The sequence below is a fragment of the Hylobates moloch genome, unplaced genomic scaffold (genome assembly GCF_009828535.3).
Source record: "Hylobates moloch isolate HMO894 unplaced genomic scaffold, HMol_V3 SCAFFOLD_19, whole genome shotgun sequence".
In the NCBI taxonomy this organism is placed as follows: domain Eukaryota; kingdom Metazoa; phylum Chordata; class Mammalia; order Primates; family Hylobatidae; genus Hylobates; species Hylobates moloch.
Genome location: NW_026652294.1, coordinates 27,676,596 through 27,695,222, shown reverse-complemented (window position 1 = coordinate 27,695,222; position 18,627 = coordinate 27,676,596). Strand labels below are relative to the sequence as shown.

General features: G+C 60.2%; 1 protein-coding gene across 1 annotated transcript in view; it reads right to left on the bottom strand.

The window, feature by feature from the left end:
- Positions 1-1,088: 1,088 nt before the first annotated feature.
- GRAMD4 (GRAM domain containing 4) overlaps positions 1,089-18,627 on the bottom strand; it is a 108,070-nt gene continuing 90,531 nt past the window's right edge. Inside the window, exons 7-20 of the mRNA XM_032137975.2 lie at positions 18,435-18,567; positions 17,738-17,763; positions 17,485-17,576; positions 15,932-16,023; positions 14,764-14,812; positions 13,462-13,533; positions 12,920-12,963; positions 12,744-12,853; positions 8,328-8,482; positions 7,516-7,660; positions 6,591-6,684; positions 5,327-5,411; positions 4,199-4,267; positions 1,089-3,738 (exon numbers count right to left, since the gene is read on the bottom strand). Of these exons, the coding sequence (XP_031993866.1) occupies positions 3,634-3,738; positions 4,199-4,267; positions 5,327-5,411; positions 6,591-6,684; positions 7,516-7,660; positions 8,328-8,482; positions 12,744-12,853; positions 12,920-12,963; positions 13,462-13,533; positions 14,764-14,812; positions 15,932-16,023; positions 17,485-17,576; positions 17,738-17,763; positions 18,435-18,567 (1,271 nt within the window). The 3' untranslated portion in view covers positions 1,089-3,633. The remainder of the gene's footprint in view (positions 3,739-4,198; positions 4,268-5,326; positions 5,412-6,590; positions 6,685-7,515; positions 7,661-8,327; positions 8,483-12,743; positions 12,854-12,919; positions 12,964-13,461; positions 13,534-14,763; positions 14,813-15,931; positions 16,024-17,484; positions 17,577-17,737; positions 17,764-18,434; positions 18,568-18,627) is intronic.

Genomic DNA, 18,627 nt, shown 5'->3' with positions numbered 1-18,627 from the left:
GATGAGTGGGTAGGTGGATAGATGAATGGATGTATGGATGAATGGGTGGGTGAGTGGGTGGGTGGATGGATGGATGGATGGACTGATGGATGGGTGGGTAGGTGGATGGATAAATGGATGGATGGATGAATGTGTAGGTGGATGGATTGATGGATGAGTGGGTAGGTGGATGGATGGATGGATGGATGGATTGATGGATGGGTGGGTAGGTGGATGGATGAATGGATGTACAGATGAATGGGTGGGTGGGTGGATGAATGGATGTACAGATGGATGGAAGGACGGATGAATGGGTGGGTGGTGGGTGGATGAATGGACGGACAGACGGATGGCTAAGTGGATGAATGGATGGATCAGTGGCTGGCTGGCTATGTTGACAGAGTATGCATATGTCCTACTTTCTGAAGCTGTGCCCCTTAGGGTGGCATGGCCCACTAGACCTGGTTTCCACCTGGCTCCAGTTCCCTCGCTGTGTAACCTGGGGAGGTCTCTGTCTCCTATGGGGCTCCTGTGGGCTTGAGGCACAGGAGGCTAGGCAGCACCAGGTGCACCTGGCACAGGCCTATGCCCAACTCCAGGGATTTCAAAAGCCAGGCAGATCCTTGTACCCTTCTGTGTCCAGTATCAGCATCCAGATGGACCAAGCCCCAAGTGTTGCTGGAAACCCCTCTGTCCAGGACCCCCAGGCAGCCAGGACACCACAGTGGGGAGGGGCCAAAGCCTGCATGGCCCCTGACCCCAAGGCGCTGCCTCTGCCTCCAGCTCCCCTACTTCGCCCTGTGCCAGCCCTGGGTACCCTCCCTGCAGGCCGCGTCCCTCGCCACCTGGCCTCCTGTCTTCTGGAACTCAGGCCCTGCCTCCTGCTCCTAGCCTTCAATGCCCATGTCCAACAGGACTCTGCTTCTCAGCCCCACCTCACCCCACAGCCGTCACTCAGGCCACATCAGTACCCGAACGCCCTGCCACCAGCAGCCGTGGGGCCCCAGGGAGCGGCGGGCTGGCAGGGGCACTGAGGGCCTGGGTTTGGTGGCCCAGCTGGCTCAGGCTGCCTACAATGCATGTGGCCCTGCCAAGGAGGCAGACAGCCCTGAGCCTTAGCACAAAGCATTTTAGGTTTATTTAAATAAAAATTATAATTTATACAATACTTTTTCTTTAAACAAACAAAGTTTTCTTAAAAAAATGTTACAGGAGAATTTTTTTCATCAGTTCTTAATACAGTACAATCCTTTTGTTGAACAAAAGTCACACTGGCAATGATTATTTACAGATCCAAAATAGACTCAGGCTTCAGACATAAAAAATTTAACATTCATCTAGTTCAGTGATTAGTCATAGAAATTAAACATCTGCCCAGATGTGCACAATCTGGTAAAAACTACAGCTTCTCTCCATCAGCTTCTCTCCATGGGGAGCCCAGAGCCCGTGCAGTCCGCGCTCCACTCCCGAGGACTTCCAGGGAGGGGCCTGTGCTGGCAGCAGAGCCAATCAGTGGCTCTCTCCCACCCCCCCTGCTCCCCGAATGTGGCCCTCCCTGGGGCGCTGCGGCCACACCTGGCACGTGGTCAGTTTTCATCTCCCTTTCTCCACAAAAGGGACTCAAACTAGACCACCCGACGCTGGGAAAGAAGCCCCATCTGCCCCAGGGACCCCTCCCGCTGTGTTTGGGGACCGAATCCCAGCACCTAGGAAGAGGCGCTCACTGGCCCTGAGGCTCCGGCCCCACCCTTGGGCACCGCTGGGCCCTGGGGAGAGAGATGTGGCCATCATCTGTGGGCGCTGCCTCTGCAGCCGTCCCTGGAGGTGGGTCAGTGCCCACCCTGTGTTGCCTCAGGCGCCAAGGTGGGGTTCACTGGGGTGTGTCCCCCGCCCCTGGTGCACCAAGAGAGCCGGTCCCCTACAGGGGCCAGACTCACGGCTCAGAGTGGGTTCTGTCCCCATTTGGGAAAGGCCGCCGTGTGGTCATCCTGACGCCGACGTCCGCGCAGTCCAGAGCCACGGGGGCTCTGCTCCACCGCCTGGGATAGGACGTACTTAATCTGGTGATCGGCGCAGCTCCCCCCAAAGCACCGCCGGCACCAGCGTGTGACCCTGCAGCCCCTCGTGAAGGGGGTGAAACCAGCCTATGCCGCCGGATCCCTCACCCACACCAGCAAATGAGGATCGGAGCAAAGGTAAAAATTACATCTGAAAAATGATACAAAAATAAGAAAAACAGCTTGCTCTCTGTAAAAAATATAATCTTCTGTTTCTTCAAAAAACAACAATCTCAATGACACCCAAGGGACTCAGGACAAGCTGAGGGAGCTTCGGGATCCGCCCCAGCAGACGCGCAGGCCCGAGGGACGGTCACCTCCTTCCAGGAGGCCCAGGCCGCCTTTCCCTCCCTTCAGCCCAGTGCAGGCAGCCCCAGCAAGCCAGGCCTGCGGGCGCTCCCTCCACAAATGCCATCTTGTTCCCGGGAAGCCCAGGCTTCCCTGGGGCGGGGCAGGGGCTGGGGGGGTCTGTGCCCGGACTGGCACCTGCTAGGCACGCGGGGAAGGGAACACTGTCGCATGTCGGCTGCAGGCAGTGCAGGCCCAAGCCTCTAGGCTCGGCTCACAGTTGCTCCCTAAAGCACAGGGGCTGCCAGAGCCTCTCGGATGGCCCAAAGGCGGCCGCGGCCTGGGCCACCATGGTCCCGGAACACTCCTGCCCACTCCCTCCCCCAACCAACCCAGGCAACCGCAGCCTGGAGGCCATGTGCCAGACATGCCACAGTGCCCAGAGCACCTCCAACAGCCTTCGCGGATGTTCTCCTGGGCCTTCCAAAGAGCAAAGTGGGAGAAAGATGTGCTTTTACCTGCACCATCCTGTGCCCTTACTGGTCCCCGACTACAGAACTCCTGGCCGGCGTGTCAGGCCGAGAGCAGCAGGCGGGCCCTACAGACACGGTGCTGAGTGCCCTGCAGGCCAGCAAGGAAGGCGCCACCAAAGACACTGAGGGCAGGTGAGGGGTGGGTCCTTCTCACCCTCCCTGTTCCCGTGGAGCGAGTGTGGAGCACAGGCAGGGTCGCTGCGCCCGGCCCCAGCGCGGCACCAAGGGCAAATGCCACAGGAGGGTCTCATGTAAGAGGAAGGAGGACCGCCAGGCCCGTTTCTCGGTGGTTGGTGAAAGGCCCCCATATCCCTCCTTGACGACATCTTTCTGTCCCCAGGAGGAAGGGCCCCACACTCTTCAGCTATGGCTTTGGTGGTGGACGAGCTTCCGGCCTCTGGAGAGCAGGACACAAGGTTGAGAGAACCTCTCGGGGTGGCTGGAGAGGTTTCTCCGTCCAGGCTGGAACGGAGAAGGGCGGGGCCAGGGGTCCTGTGCATCTTCTCCACAGGCCCCCGAGGGCCTCCGCCCCCTCCCCCAGTCCTCAGGTGGCCCTCAGAGGCGCCTGACGTGCCCTGCGGGAGAGGGGCACCCCGTCCCTGTGAGCCCTGGCCCCTTCTTGGTCGATACAACGCAGAGGTCAACACAATAGAACCACAGGCCCAGGAGAATTATTGCAAAAGCTCATGAGGATGTCCAATTGTTTCCACTACCAAATCGTTAAAAAAAAAAAAAAAAAAAAAAAAAATTCCAGCAACGTCCCGGGCAAGTCAATACTAGCTGTCCCCGCCAGACGCTGCCGCTGAGGTGATCTTGATGTACTGGCTGAGAATGGTCTCGAAGGCCTCATCCCTGTGCACCATGGCACCAAACACGAGCGGCTGGCAGGGAAGAAATGCCACCAGTGAGTGTGGCACAGCCAGGCTGGCACCAGGACCAGGACCAAGACGAAGTCCAAGACCAGCCCCAGGCCAGCACGCAGTCACATGGGTCTGGGTGCAAAAGACTGGTGTCCCCCCACCACCCGGAGCCAGGCTCTAGCCGAGAGGCAGAGGGGAGCCAGGCTTCAGCCCCGTGCCTCCCTCCTCCCGAGTCACTGAGTCGGGGGACCCCCATGCCCAACATCCCTGTCTGTCCCGTGACTCGATGGTCCCAGTGAGATTTCCAACCCAACCTGGACGCAGCCCCAGGCTCTAGCTGCTGCGAGGGAGGGGGCGGCTTTGTGACCCTGCTGCCCAAACTAAAACTCTGGCTGTCTGCCCCACGCTGGTCCCAGGGTTGCTCAGAGCCAGGCCCCTGGGCCCACACCAACCCCTTGGCGGCCCCCCGCCCGGCACCTACTTTCTGGGTGGATGGCGTCGACACGGCAATCCCCATGCCTGAGCCTGGGAGGACAGACAGGACCTTGTACTGAAAGGCAAAGCATGGCTGTCACCACAGGTCTCTCCTGGGGACAGGGAGGCACAGCCCTCCGCAGGCCCAGGGCATCCTCCTCCACTGGGCACACAGGCAGCAGGGCCCACGGGCACCTGGGACTTCCAAGCAACAGAAAGTAAGGGCCTGTGGCCACCTCTTCACTTTGTGGCCGAGACACCAGACCTGTAAAGGGTCTGTCCCACCCCAGCCCAGACTGCCGGCCAGCTGGCCTGAGGAAGGTCAGAGACAAGCAGGCCCGAGGAGGCTGACGGTGGGCACTCGGCCCCAGAACTCGCTTTCAGGGCCTGGCACCAGGAGGGCCATCTGTCAGCACTGCCAATCCCAAGAGGCAGGCTGGAAGGACCCCAGCCCTGAACTCACCCCTTCTGGTCACCTGACTGCACCCTTTTTTCCAGAGGCGGATGGGAGAGATGACCCACAACTGCCATGGGGCCGGGAGTGCCCGCTGTGCCAATGTGGACATGCCCAGGACGCTCGGAGCTGGGAGGGAGCTGGGGGCCCTGACCACTCTGGCCAAGTGTGCCTGCCAGTGCCTCACTGAGCCTTCCTGTCCCAGAAAACAAGGGACCACAGGCACCTGTGACCACGCCCACCTGCTCATTCCATGTGATGGGAAAATGCTGAGAAAATGCCCAGAGCGGGTGCGACCGTCTGAGCTCTCACCGGAAAACCTGCGTCCGAGGCAGGAGCTCAGGGCCCCCGTGCTTTTCTTGATGGGGAGGGTCCCAAACACGAGGGGTGGGGAACACAGCAGCCAGAGCAGGGCTTGGGGCCTGACCTCATGGGCTCCAACCCAGCCCCTCCACTTTGAGACACACAGTCCAGGCAAGTGGACCCCAGGGCAGGGGTGGACCCCAGGGCAGGGGTGGACCCACAGGGACGTGGGGACTCAAGTCAAGGAAATGGACCATGGCCGGCCAGCGTGGCCGCAGTGCCCAGATGCTGACAGAGGCTGGCAGAGGTCTATATGGAAAGCCTCGCCAGCCTCTGTCAGGTGAGGAAGAAAACACGGGGGCTGGTGGGTGCACCAACCTTCTGGATGTCCGTGATGTCCACCAGCTTGATGACTTTGTTCCTCTTGGAGGACCCGGATTTGGAGCTTTCGAAGCACAAGTAACTGGAAGGCGAACGGACAGAGGCGTCGCCTGGCTCTTGAACCAGAGCACGCTCCCACCAGGTGGGGGTCTCCCGGGGCTGCCCCTCAGCCCCCAGTGGGATAGACAGAGACGCTCCCTTCCCACCAGACACAGCACCTGTGAAACACTCATGGCCACTGCTCTGTGTGAAACACTCACGGCCATCGCTCTGTGTGAGACACTCACGGCCACTGCTCTGAGACACTCACGGCCCCTGCTCTGCGTGAGACACTCACGGCCACTGCTCAGTGTGAGACACTCACGGCCACTGCTCTGCGTGAGACACTCACGGCCACTGCTCAGTGTGAGACACTCACGGCCACTGCTCTTAGACACGGCCACTGCTCTGTGTGAGACACTCACGGCCACTGCTCAGTGTGAGACACGGCCACTGCTCTGAGACACTCACGGCCACTGCTCTGAGACACTCACGGCCGCTGCTCTGAGACACTCACGGCCGCTGCTCTGTGTGAGACACTCACGGCCACTGCTCTGTGTGAGATACGGCCACTGCTCTGCGTGAAACCTAAGACTGCCCATTCCCCTGGGATTCCCAGCGAGCGACACAGGTGTCCTGGAGCCCTAGCTGGGAGTGTCCAGGTCACCTCCTCTGCAAGAAGCAGAGGGGAGGTGGGGCCTTGGCCACGGCTGCAGGTGTGGGGGACGGGGTGGCCGAGGGCCAGGCAAGACCAAGAATAGACCCCATCCCCAGGCCAGCTCTCCCACTCCCGCATCTGGGATTTCGGGGGTTTGGGGTGCAGCAAAGGTAAGTCTTGTTCTTGCAGAGAAGAGTCAAAGCCCTCTTCTGGCTACTGTGTCTCAGACAGCAACAAGGACCCAGGGCCTCGGCGTTAGCAGGTCCCCACATGGTCCCCTCCTTGGGAGACTCTGCCCCTTGTCTCCATGAACTGCTTGGGCCCCAGAGGAGACAGCATCCCCGCCAGCCTGAGGGATGGCAGCAGTGCGGCCCAGGCCACGTCCAGCTTAGAAGCAACACCTTTCCTCTGGGAGCCCAGACAGCCGGCAAGAGCAGAGCGTGGGAGAGGCCGGGGTCACCACTCAGGAAAACCCGCACTGGGCCAGCTGTGCCATCCCAGAGCCCAGGCAGCCTCCTGCGCCCCCTCCCCTGCAGCCACACAGGGCCCCACGGCTGCACTCACTTCTCCGTGACGTAGAGCACCCCGTTCCTGATGTAGTCCGTGGGCATCTTCCGGTCCCTGTTGATGAGGCAGCAGCGCCAGCCATTCTCGCACACTAATGGGAGAAGTCCCGCCTGTCACGCTTTCCACTGGAAGTGCCCAGCCTCTGACCTGACGCTGGGACCCGGGAGCCCTGACTCTCAGATCCTGACATCCGCCCACTGCGCTCACGTCACATCCACAGCGAGAGGAAGGCGCGCCGGCAAGAGTGAGGTGGCCCCGGAGGGTGGAAAACAGGTGTTTCCTCTTCACCAGGCACCGGCAGGGTTTTTAAAGTAAAAGCACCCAGGCAGAGCAGGGAACAACAGAAGTCAGTGTGGCCAGGACACCACCTCCACCAAGACCAGCAGGGCCAGGGCTCAGCAAAGGACGAAGCTCCGTTCTCCACAGCTGCCTCTGCAGCCACTCATCACACACCTCGGGCTGCCCAGTTTAGCTTAACAGGAGGTCCCTTTGGGAAGGCTGACCTGTCCCCAGGAACGGTGACATGTCCCCAGGCTCCTGAGTCACCTCTCCCCTGGTGGCTCTTGTTTCTCCAGACACGATGGAACCAGGGGCAGACCCCCTGCCAGCGCCCTGCAGGCCCTGACGCCTCGCCCTGGACTCTCTCCCCAGCATGTCGCCTGCACGCCTGCTGTCAGGGGAGGGCTGCAGCACGGACGGCTCTCCCCACGGGCACGCCCTCCTCCCCTGTAGCCTGCAGAGTTCTCATGACCCCCAGCTCCTGCACTCCTCTTGGGGTCCTGGGGCAGTGGGATGTGAACGCCATCCTGAAAGATCCTCTGGCCTGTCACAGGGCGACTCCCTCCTGCACCCACAGCGCCCCCCAATGGGCCTTCAGTCTGTGCCTGTGCTCGGTCTGGCCTCAGACTCACAGCACACATACCCGCCAGCGGACGCTCGTTTTCTGTCAGATTGAAGATCTCGTGGAAATTGCCCTTCTTCGTGCTGTGGAAGCGGCCAGCGTCCTCCTCTTTACCCAGGCCAGCTGGTGCACTGGGCACATAGCTCCGTGACGAGGTCGTCTGCAGCTGCCAACAGCAAACAGTGTCGAGGTCAGGCCCGCTGCCCACGCCCGCAGCACCCAGATGCGCTGGCCGCACACACACCCCCCAAAAGCTGGGATCCAAATTTGGGAAGACGTTCCCCAGGTCCCTTCTGGCCCAGTGCGGCTCCTTCTTCCAGGCAGGGCCACCTCACCTCAGTGGGGAGAGCCCAGCAACCCTCCCGACTCATCTGAGCCGCCCCAAGGGCAGCACCGATGCCCGCTCATTCCCCATGGTCCAGGCTGGGATGCTGTGCTGTGCAACTGGAGGGCCTGTGACTGTGAATGAAATATGGCCCAGTGCCAGCCTGTGGTTCCAAGGGGGCCCTTCTCAAGCTGCCTTGTCTCAGCGCCAGAGCCTCACTGTCAGGGATGGCAGGGGCCGGGCACCCCCATAGAGGGGTCACTCCCAGGCCCGCTGGCTCTCAGTCGTCATGGCCAGTCCCCAGGTGTTGCCCTGGGCTTGGGAGGGGCTGGATGGGCCTCAATAACCGCAGTGGTAACAGGGAAAAAAAAAAAAACCTTCACATTTTAAGGACTCCATATAATTGAAGAAACAGACTCTAAATGAGCCAGAGGTGAACAGAGCACTGTGGGCCTGGGGATGCCTGGCGTCGTGGCCCCCCATCCCCGCAGCTGGGGGCCGGGCTCACCCTGCGTGAGACGGCGGCGCTGGAGCGCTCCTTGAGCTGCGGGTCGGTGGGGAGGCTCCTCCAGATGATATAGGGCGTGTCGTACTTGGCACGCAGCCTCGGGCAGCGTTTAAAGATGAAATCAATGAGGAAGAACTTGATACCAGCATAGAGTCCTGAGAGCAGGGGACACAGTCTGTTCAACGTAGAGCCCTGAGAGCAGGGGACACAGCTACACAGCTCGCTCCATCTAAGCTCTGCAGCTGTGCCAGTCTACTCAGGGTGATGGTTCCGGCACCTCCCGCCTCCCAGATTGGCACTATGGCCCCTCCCCAGCGGGCTCCTCCCCACCTTCCGCTTGGCACTGAAGGGCACCATCAGCTGCCCAGCAGTTCAGGGAGTGCTCCCAGCATTCCTTCAAGGCCCTCCTTGAGCCCCGTCCCGCCCACCTGCAAAGTGGTGGCTCCGCCCTCCAAACAGGCCAGATCCACTAAAGACCCACTTAAGACCTACTCAGGGTGATGGTCCGGCACCTCCCGCCTCCAGATTGGCACCCTCCACCCTGAGCCTGGATGTGAGAGTCCAGCTGCTCGCTCAGTCCTCACCCTGGACACCCCCAGCCTCGCTCCCCTGGGGCCCATTCCAGCTGCACAGTCTCAACCCCAGGCGAGGGCCCCACTGCCAGTGCCCCAGCCACTCCCACTAAGACCCCTCAGCTCTGCTAGGAGCCCCCCATCCAATGCCCCTCACTTCTCTCTCCAACTCCGCCTGGCTCAGGGCTGTTCTTGACCCACCTAAAACACTTCAGGACTGTGCCTCCTCTGCCCCAATTCCCCACACCTGGCACCGAATCTGAGGTCCCTCCATGGCAATCCCTCCCCAAACCCCCTCCCACCTGCCCTCCTTCAACTGGGTGCCCCCCACGCCCGGCCCATCCCTGCTGAGGCAGCCTACCATGACCAGCTGCTCAGACAGCTCCCAGCCACGCCCTCGCAGGCTCCCCTCCGCCAGTTCCGTTTTCTCCCCAGCACTGTCACCTGACATAATCATGGTCAGTCCCTCTACTAAGCATGATCTCAGAAGAGCCGGGCCTGGCTGCGCCCCAGGACCGCAGCTGGCAACAGACGCAGGGATGGGAGGCAGGTCCGGCCCCCACACACCTCCTGACGCACCCCTCTGGGCAGCGAAAGCTGTCAGGAGTTCTGGTCTCTCCGGGTGCCCCTCCCAGTGCTGGGGGCTGTCTCGCTGCCCACAGTGCCCAGCCCGCCAGACCAGATCAGACATGGCAGGCCCTCCCTGCAGGGGCCCCAGGGTCAGAGTTGCATGTACTATCTGTGCTATAAAGGGATTGATAAAGCCATGCCTGTTTCGTTTTTTGCCTTTGTAGGACATTTTCACAGAAATTCATCAATCAAGTCAGACTTTTTGACCCCAATTCTCAACTTGTTGATTCTTTTTTTTTGAGACGGAGTCTTGCTCTGTTGCCCAGGCTGGAGTGCAATGGCTCGATCTCAGCTCACTGCAACCTCCCGGGTTCAAGCGATTCTCCTGCCTCAGCCTCTCGAGTTGCTGGGAGCCTACCACCACAACTGGCTAAATTTTATTTTATATTTTATTTATCTTATTTTATTTTTGAGACAGAGTCTTGCTCTGTCACCCAGGCAGGAGTGCAGTGGCACGATCTCGGCTCACTGCAAGCTCCGCCTCCCGGGTTCACGCCATTCTCCTGCTTCAGCCTCCCGAGTGGCTGGGACTACAGGTGCCTGCCACCACGCCCGGCTATTTTTTTTTTATTTTAATTTTTATTTTTTTATTTGACACAGTCTTGCTCTGTCGCCCAGGCTGGAGTGCAGTGGTGCAATCTCGGCTCACTGCAAGCTCCACACCCGGCTAAATTTTGTATTTTTGGTAGAAATACAAAATTTTCACCATGTTGGCTGGGCTGGTCTCGAATTCCTGACCTCAAGTGATTCACCCACCTCGGCCTCCCAAAGTGCTGGGATTACAAGCGTGAGCCACCGTGCCTGGACAACTTGTTGATTCTTGAAAGATGCTAGGTGTGGGGAGGGGCAGGGCCAGGACCACCCCCTTGGCTGACTGGACTGAGCTCCCAGGCCTCCACGTGGTGGCCGACCCGGGAGGGACAGCTCAGCTCAAGACAGCCCAAGTCCCAGCTGGGGCCATCCTTGCTTGGAGCAGGCAGCCTCTGCCCCTCTAAGCTGAGGCCCCTTGTCAGCACTGCAAACAGACACGTGGGCACCGATGAGCCAGGAATGCCATCTTGGCCCACACCTGGCAGGGTCACTGCTGCCCAGTGGCAGTGGTGATCTCAGTGTGGTTGCAAGAACCCAAACCACACTGGTTGTCACAAAAAAGGACAGCAGGGGCCGGGCGCAGCGGCTCACGCCTGGAATCCCAGCACTTTGGGAGGCCGAGGTGAGCAGATCATGAGGTCAGGGGTTCAATACCAGCCTGGCCAACATGGTGAAACCTCGTCTCTATTAAAAATACAAAAATTAGCTGAGTGTGGTGGTGCACCCCTGTAATCCCAGCTACTCCCGAGGCTGAGGCAGGACAATCACTTAAACTCGGGGGACGGAGGTTGCAGTGAGCCAAGATCGTGCCACTGCACTCCAGCCTGGGTGAGACAGACTGAGACTCTGTCTTGAAAAAAAACGACAGAAGGGCAGATCCAGGACACCAAGACCCAGGTGCACACCCCTAGGCTCCCCGTGGAGGGCAGCCTACCCTGGAGCTGTCCAGGGCTGCAAGTGCACTGCAGCTCTGGAGCCTCAGCACCTGGACCCAGGCCCAGGGGTCCAACTGGAGGTCACAGTGGTCATCTACCCACTCATGAGCCTGGAGTCCTGGGTGCTAGCCAGAGGGGCTCCAGGGCATCGTCGGGTAAGGGTCTGATCAGATCTGGCTCTGCCCACTCCTGGTGATGCCACCTGATGGCCACAGTGAGCTGCTGTTGGAGAGCTCAGCCCTGCTGCGTCCAGAGAGGCCTGTCCTCCCACCAGCAGTTACGCTGGGTCAGGGCTAGGGTCGGGCTTGGGTTATGGCAAAGGCATTCAGGAAACGCGGCAGGGGGCATCTGCTCTTCCACACAGACACAGCCCCCCACTGCTCCTCTGAGCGGCATGCCCAGCCTAGACTGCTGAGGGGCCAGGGTCTGACTTCCCGACTCCAGCACGGAGCTCTCCCCACCCCTGGCTTTGTGGCTTCTACAACTGCACACGCTGTCCTGCTTGGGCTTAGGCGAGTCCCACCTGCCCCTCAAGGACAGGACCCTGGCGGCCTTGCTCCCACATGCCAGTGTGTGGCCCATGTCAGACACTGGATCGTTGTTATTGAGGAAAAGAGAAAGAAAAGAAAAGAAAAAGACAAGACAAAACAAGACAAGACAAGACAAGACAAGACAAAACAAAACAAAACAAAACATTAGAGACTGGGCGCAGTGGCTCCCACCGATAATCCCAGCACTTTGGGAGGCCGAGGTGGGCAGATGGCCTGAGTTCAGGAGTTCGAGACCAGCCTGGCCAATAAGGTGAAACCCTGTCTCTACTAAAAATACAAAAAAAAAAATTAGCTGGGCATGGTGGCGGGTGCCTGTAGTCCCAGCTACTTGGGAGGCTGAGGCAGGAGAATCACTTGAACCCGGGAGGTGGAGGTTACATTACAGTGAGCCGAGATCACATCACTGCACTACAGCCTGGGTGACAGAGCGACACTCTGTCACAAAAAAAAAAAAAAAAAGAAAGACAAAATCGAAGAGAAAGAGAAAGACAAAAAGAAAGGAGGGAAGCAAGAAAAAAGAAAAGAGAAAGGAGGGAAGAGAGCATGCTGGGCAGCAGTGGATGAGCGCCTCCTGGGGTGAGGAGGGGCCACCACACCCCACCCACCTCCCGGCACAGCCCGGTCCTCACCACCAGCCGGCGCCCTCCTTCCCCACCGCCAGCTCTGCAGATGAGTGTTTTAGTGGATGAGATGAGTGTTTTAGTGGATGTGACCCTTGGCTTCACATGATGTCACCAAACTCATCAGCTACAACCAACCTCCCTGCACATCAAACCAGGCTCTCAGGCTCCCCACAACTATCACCCCTGAGCCCACGCGTACCCCAAGAGGCGTGTCCTGCCCAGGGAAACTCCCTGACATCCCCAGGGCCTGCTATCCTGGGTCTTGGGTCTTCCAGCTCCTCCCACTTTGCAGGAGACACGGGGGCCTTGTAAGCAGAGGGCTTCTTGATTTAAGAAACAATCACCTTATCCCTCAATCTCAGATGGGCTTCACTTCTCCCAAATTGAAACATTTGTGACAAAAAGCAGAGGAAGGATCGCCAGGTGATTTTAACAGCTCTTGCAGACACTGGTGGCATGCGGACGCCTGTGTCCCCCCCTCCTAAAGCTACAGGCCACAGGTGCATCTACTTACCCACAGCGAGCCCCACTAGGCGGTAGGGGAAGAAGCAGGAGGCCAGGAAGGCAGCCCAGAGTGCCACATACAGCTTTTGTGTGATCTCCGGCTGGACCCACATGAACAAGCTGGAAGGAGACGGGAGGCTCAGGCCGGGCAGGCGCCGCAGGGCCGGGGTGGGGGGCAGGACTTACTTCTTGATCTTCTCCAGGATGTCAGCCATCTTCCCGAAAAGGTTCTGTGTGAAGGAGAAACAACGATTACAACAGCCCCCGCGCCTGGGCTGTCAGTCACACCGCGACGCCAAGAGGGCCTCCAGGTCGGGCAGCCCTGAGGTCACTCAGAGCCCCACGGTCCTGCCCAGCTGCTCCTAGGCCGGGGAAGGCGCAGCTCTGGTCTAGGGCAGAGGTGACCATGCTCACGGCAACAGCAGATCCGGGCCTGAGTCCTTCCCAGGGGCGCTCAACCCTGGCCAGGAGCGGTGGGGAGGGAGGGGGGGCTCCACCCAGGCCCTGGCGCACCGTCCACGGAGGCTGAATCAGTAGGCCCCTTTCCCACCCACCAGAGTTGCTGTAATGACCATCCAAGGGCAGGGTGACTACAGGTCAGCTGACAGCAGGCAAACCGGGCCTGCAGTGTCAGGCACGGCCCTCCCCGGGCGGCAGCTGAGGCCGGCGGAGACCTACCCCTGGCCAGCAAAGGCACACACACCCCTGGCCGGCGCCCGTGGCAGTACCTGGGCTTTCTGGGCGACGTCCAGCACCAGCTGGAACTTCTCAGACACAGTCAGGTCTTCCTTTGGAGGTTCCTTCAGTAAAAGGGGAAAGAGAATTTTCCACTGAAATTTAACAGTTCAGAAAAACTACTGACAAAACAGTGTGGCGCCCTCCCAGCCCCAGGGACTCTGCTGTCCCCATACAGCCAGGGGGGATGGGACATCCCTTGGGGACCTGGCATCAGGAGGACAGCCCTCTGGGCTGATGGTGACATCTCACCCCGTGCCCCTCACTCTGGGTGCACTACAGGAGTAGGGCAGAGCTGCCCCTGCAATGGCTGAGCAGAGGCTCTGCCTCACAGTTCACCTTCACAGCTGCCCTCCCTCACTTACAGGCAGGGAAACTGAGGCCCAGCCAATGGGAGCCCTGGTCCTGCTTGTCTCCCATTCATTAAGAGCCTCTCAAGGTCTCCCCGGTCTCAGTGCTAGATGGGCAACAGCCTGCCTCCTCCAGGTACTTCCCCTGACCCCTGGTGCTCCGTGCAAGAAACAGGCACTGAGATATCCAACTAGGCCCCTGGAGGCAGCGAGGCCTCCCCTCTGCCCACGCCCAGTGGTCCTGCCCCATGGACCGGGGTCTCCCTCTAGAGCAAACTTCTGTAAAGGGCCAGATAGTAAAGATTTTTGGCTTCCAGGGCCATGTGGTCTGTCAGCTACTCAACCGTAGTGCAAAAGCAGCCGCAGCAGTATGTAAATGAATGGGTGTGTCTATGTGCCAATAAAACTTTATTTACAAAGTTAGGCAGTGGGCCAGAGGTGGGTTTTTTGTTGTCCTTGTTTTGTTTTTTTGAGACAGAGTCTTGCTCTGTCGCCCAGGCTGGAGTGCAGTGGAGGGATCTCGGCTCACTGCAAGCCCCGAGAGGTGGGCCCTTGAATCTCAGATGGGAACAGGCCCACCTGTCCAGCCTCCTGTTCACCACCCTACGTGGGGAGGCTGCGGGGGCTATAGCAGCCCCTCAATGTCCCCCACCCCTGCCACATCACATCCTAGCTGGGAAGCCTCAGCTAGGACAGGCCAGGGCCAGGCAATCTGCTTCTTGCACAGCCAAGCCTGGCCTAGAATGTGGGGCCGGGCGTGAGGCCTCGCGGGGCTCGGGGCTAGGGAGGGCTGGCCTGCTCCTCCCTCCTCCTCAGGCCAGGACAGGGCTCCCGGGGATGACCACGTGGCCTCATCCAGAGGCTTCCCCGAGCGGTGCCTACAGGCTGTGAGGCCTGACGTGATGGAGACGGTTGGAAGAGACCGTGCACCCTCCAGGGACTCACCACGGGCTCAGACACTTCCGGCACGATGCTCCACTGTATCCGCCACCCCCTGGCGAACAGAAAACACACATACCTTTAGGACAGCGCCACCTGAGTCAGGGGATGGCATCGAATCACCAGCCCTGCACGCCCAGCTGGGCTTGGAGGGGTCCCTTCTAGGTCCTTCTGTGCTGCCCAATGGGGAGAAAAGGTCCTCCCGGAACCCCCTGCTGTGAGAGCAGACAACTCCTGTCACCCTCACCAGCCCCTCCCCTGGGGCCCTTCTGGGCAGAGGGGACATATTTAAAAGTGCCAATGGTGTGGGGGAGGGTGGCCCTTCAACATCCAAAGTGGCATCGGCAAGTGTCCAAGCTGATCCTGCCCTAGCTCTGGGTACCAACGACACCTTCCCGAGTATTTAAGTGATTTCTACGAAAAACATTTTCAAATGAGCCAACCGGGACAGGCACAGAGAACCATCTGGAAACGTTGGTGCATAAAAGTGCAAACTTTTGAATGTGGCCAAGTCAAAGTACGAAATCACAGCTCTTCCCTCAGCCTCGGCGCAAGGCTGAGGTTCACTCCTGGGGGTAACCGCAGGCTAAGAAGGACCCAGGAGTGCAGGGACTAGGGGTCCGCCCCAGGGCGTGGGCTTCCCAGAGCCCCCCTCAGCCTCCACAGGGAGGGGGTGCTCAGAGGGTGTATAAGGGGTGACACGAGGGCCCTGACTCAGACCGGGGTTGGGGTTAACGCGTCGGTCACACGGGCATGCTGTCTGCAGGCGACTGGTACTCATTCCCGGTCCAGCTCCTCCCCAGCAGGCTCATCTCCGACAGGCAGCCAGAGGGAACCTTCCAGGGTGTGGAGCCGTGTGCTTTACCCACCCACCCACTGAGGTTGGGGAGAAGTCCCCTGCGGTGTTCGGGTAGGTGCTGGAATGGCCCTGGCTCTGCTGGCTGCCCGGGGAAGGAGCTGCTGGGGGATTTGGGAACTTCCCACTACCATCTCTAGCAAACCAGGGAGGGGGCAGCCACCCTGCCTGGGGGTCTCTGGAGCCTGTCAGGGGACCACCCCCGAAACGTCAGTGCATGACATACCCAGCTGGGGTCACGGTTGTGTGAGATGCAGGGAGACAGCACAGCCATGCACACGGTGGGATAAAGCGGCCGCAACAAACCAGCTCACCTACCTGGCGATGAGGTAATTGAGGGATAACCTCAGAATTGCTAGAAATAAGAACAATGGGATGGCCCAGCCGTGCCACACGGCATTCATGTACACCTGCGGGTGAAAGACAGGGCGTTAGACCTCCTGACAGCTTTGATCAGGACGAGGCACATCCCTCCTGCCTCCCCCAACCAGACGGCCCCAGTGGGGAGACCAGGCCACCCCTTGGCTCTCCAGACACTCAGGGATGAGAGAGCATCTGATGAGGAAGGGCTGCTTCCCTGGTTTAACAGCTGCCGGTGGAAGCCAGGAGACACCCAGGGAGAAGAAGCCCGTCCTGGGGACAGAAGCATGTCCTGGGTCCTGCCTGCCCCGGTGTGGCTCCCACGCACCAGACTTGGGGCATCACCAGGACTCAGCCTGGCTGGGCGAGGCGGCCAAGCACTGCTGAGGGCGAGCCACATGCATGCCCGTGGCCACCTTCATGCCAGGCACCATCTATGCCCAGCACAAAGCCTGGGACACAGAGCAGATGTGCACAGGGCAGGGGATGGAGGTGAGGCCTGGAAGGCAGGTCCAAATCTCGGGCTCATCTCTTAGTGACAAGACACAGCACAGGAGCGTGTGGGACCCCAGGCAGCAAAGGCCTCCCGTCGCAAAGCATCTGTGAGGGGTGGCGAGAGAAGAGGCCTTCCAGGGCCAGGGTGGAGCCGGTGGCCCCAGCACCCAGCCTTCATCTGTGAGTGTACAAAGTGCCCATGTCCCAGGTGAGCGGTAAGTGCCTGGGGCAGGCAGAGGGCCAAGGGCTTCAGGGACTTTCCCAGAGAGCCTGACCCAGGCTGAGGCCATCTGGGGACCTCTCCCAAGGGGCCCGCTCAGCAGGGCAGTGCTGCCTTCGGGGGCCCTGGACAGTGCCAGGCTGTGGACGCCTCCTCTCTGGCCTGGAGGCCCTAGCAAGTAGGTGGGCTGCCTGCATCTTCCTTGTGCTGGAGGCACAGTCTCCACCCCGGGTCAGGGGCTCCCCTGGAGGACCAAGTACTGAGACACAGGTAGCAAGTCTCCTGTCCCGCTGGGGCAGCCACTGCAGGGCAGTTCCAGGCAGGGTGGCTGGGCCCCTTTTCCCCCAGGCCCTGGCAATGTGGGCCCTGGTGTCCTCCAATCCCTCAGGACTCATGGCTCACAGGGTCCAGGCTGGGTCCCCTTGTGAGGTGCCCCTGGCCCCAGCACCAGGTGCTCTGTGGACCTCAGCAGCATGGCCACTGCACCACAGGGTGAGTGCCAACAGGCCTTTCCCGAGGGCACCCTGGGGGATGAGGCTGCACCAGAGCCCTGTCCAGGGAGCCCTGCAGGCTAGTCCCAGGCCATGCCCAACATCTTTGATCCTTGAAGCCACCCCATGGCTGGGCACCAGCATCAGTGAGCCCACTGTACAGAAGGAGAAATGAGAATGTCCCTGGGGCCTGAAGAAGTGCCACCTGGGGGCTACCTCCTACCCTGGGAAGGTGCCTGGTCATGTGGTGAATGCTGGCAGGCACGTCCCACCCACCCTGCTTGGCCCCTGGAAGACCCACTCACGGTGAAGGCAATGGCAGACGTGTAGACGGAGTACCAGTCGGATAAGGCAGAGAGGTTCTTCACAAAGTTAGTGACAGGCTTGGCACCGCGCTCTGGGGACAGAGCAGACCGCAGTGGTCAGCACGGTGGGTAGGAGGCCCTTAACCACGTCTCCCTAGAGAGTCAGTTCGGCTCGGAATCCCAGAGTCCCCACCGCCATGGGCCCCACCCACACTGAGCATCATGGGCGCCACGCAGAGCCGCTGGTACTCACTGAGCCGTCTCATATTTTCAGTTAACCTAAGAGAGAAGGGGAGAGATGGGAGCCCAGGGTTAACGCACCCGCCGGCTCTGCAGTCCCCACTGCCCAGTTCTGCTGGCTCTGCAGGGGCCAGGGAGGACGTCTCAACAGCCTGGGACCCCTTCAGTGTGCAGAAAGGCCACGCACAGCGGCTCAGCACAGCACAGCAGGGTGCACCGGGATGAACCTCAGTGCCACTCCCCAAGTTAGGAAGGTAGGGGCGACTCGCCAACGAAATCATCCCCTCGTCTCCTGCCTGTGTCCCCAGAATAGAAGTCCTCAAGGGCAGAGCTTTGCTGGCCTAGCTCCCTCGGGACCCCCAGGGCCTATGGCAGTGCCTGGCAGGGAACCAAGGTTTACTGATTGGACTCAAGAGCCAAGGAAGGCCCCAGGCAGTGGGCTGAACCCTGTGAGTCCCCACACAACTGTCACAAGCCACAGCTGAGAGCAGAGTGGGTGCACGCAGCTCTGCTGCACCTAAGCAGGCCTCGCAAGCCCCCGCCAGGCATGGCCCCCAGAAGACTGGACACAGTGGGGCCTCCAGGAGCTCTTGGCAGCCTCACGGACAGCTGTGGCCCATGGTGATAAAGGATGGCCCACCCGCTGCAGCCTCAGCCCAGGGACCGGGGCCCCTAATGCAAAGGCAGCGCCAGGCTCCGCGAACCCCGACCTGCGGGCGCTCAGGGGTTCCTCCGTCTCCACGGTGTTCTCCTCAGGCTGGAACCGGAAGTCCTCCACGTACTCCCCGAACCGCTCGTAGAACCACTTCTGCAGGCGCGAGGACAGCCCCTGGCTCCGGCGCTCTGTAGGGGGCAGGGGCCCTGTGAGGGCGCGGCAGGGCGGCACGGCCTGTTCTGGGGTTG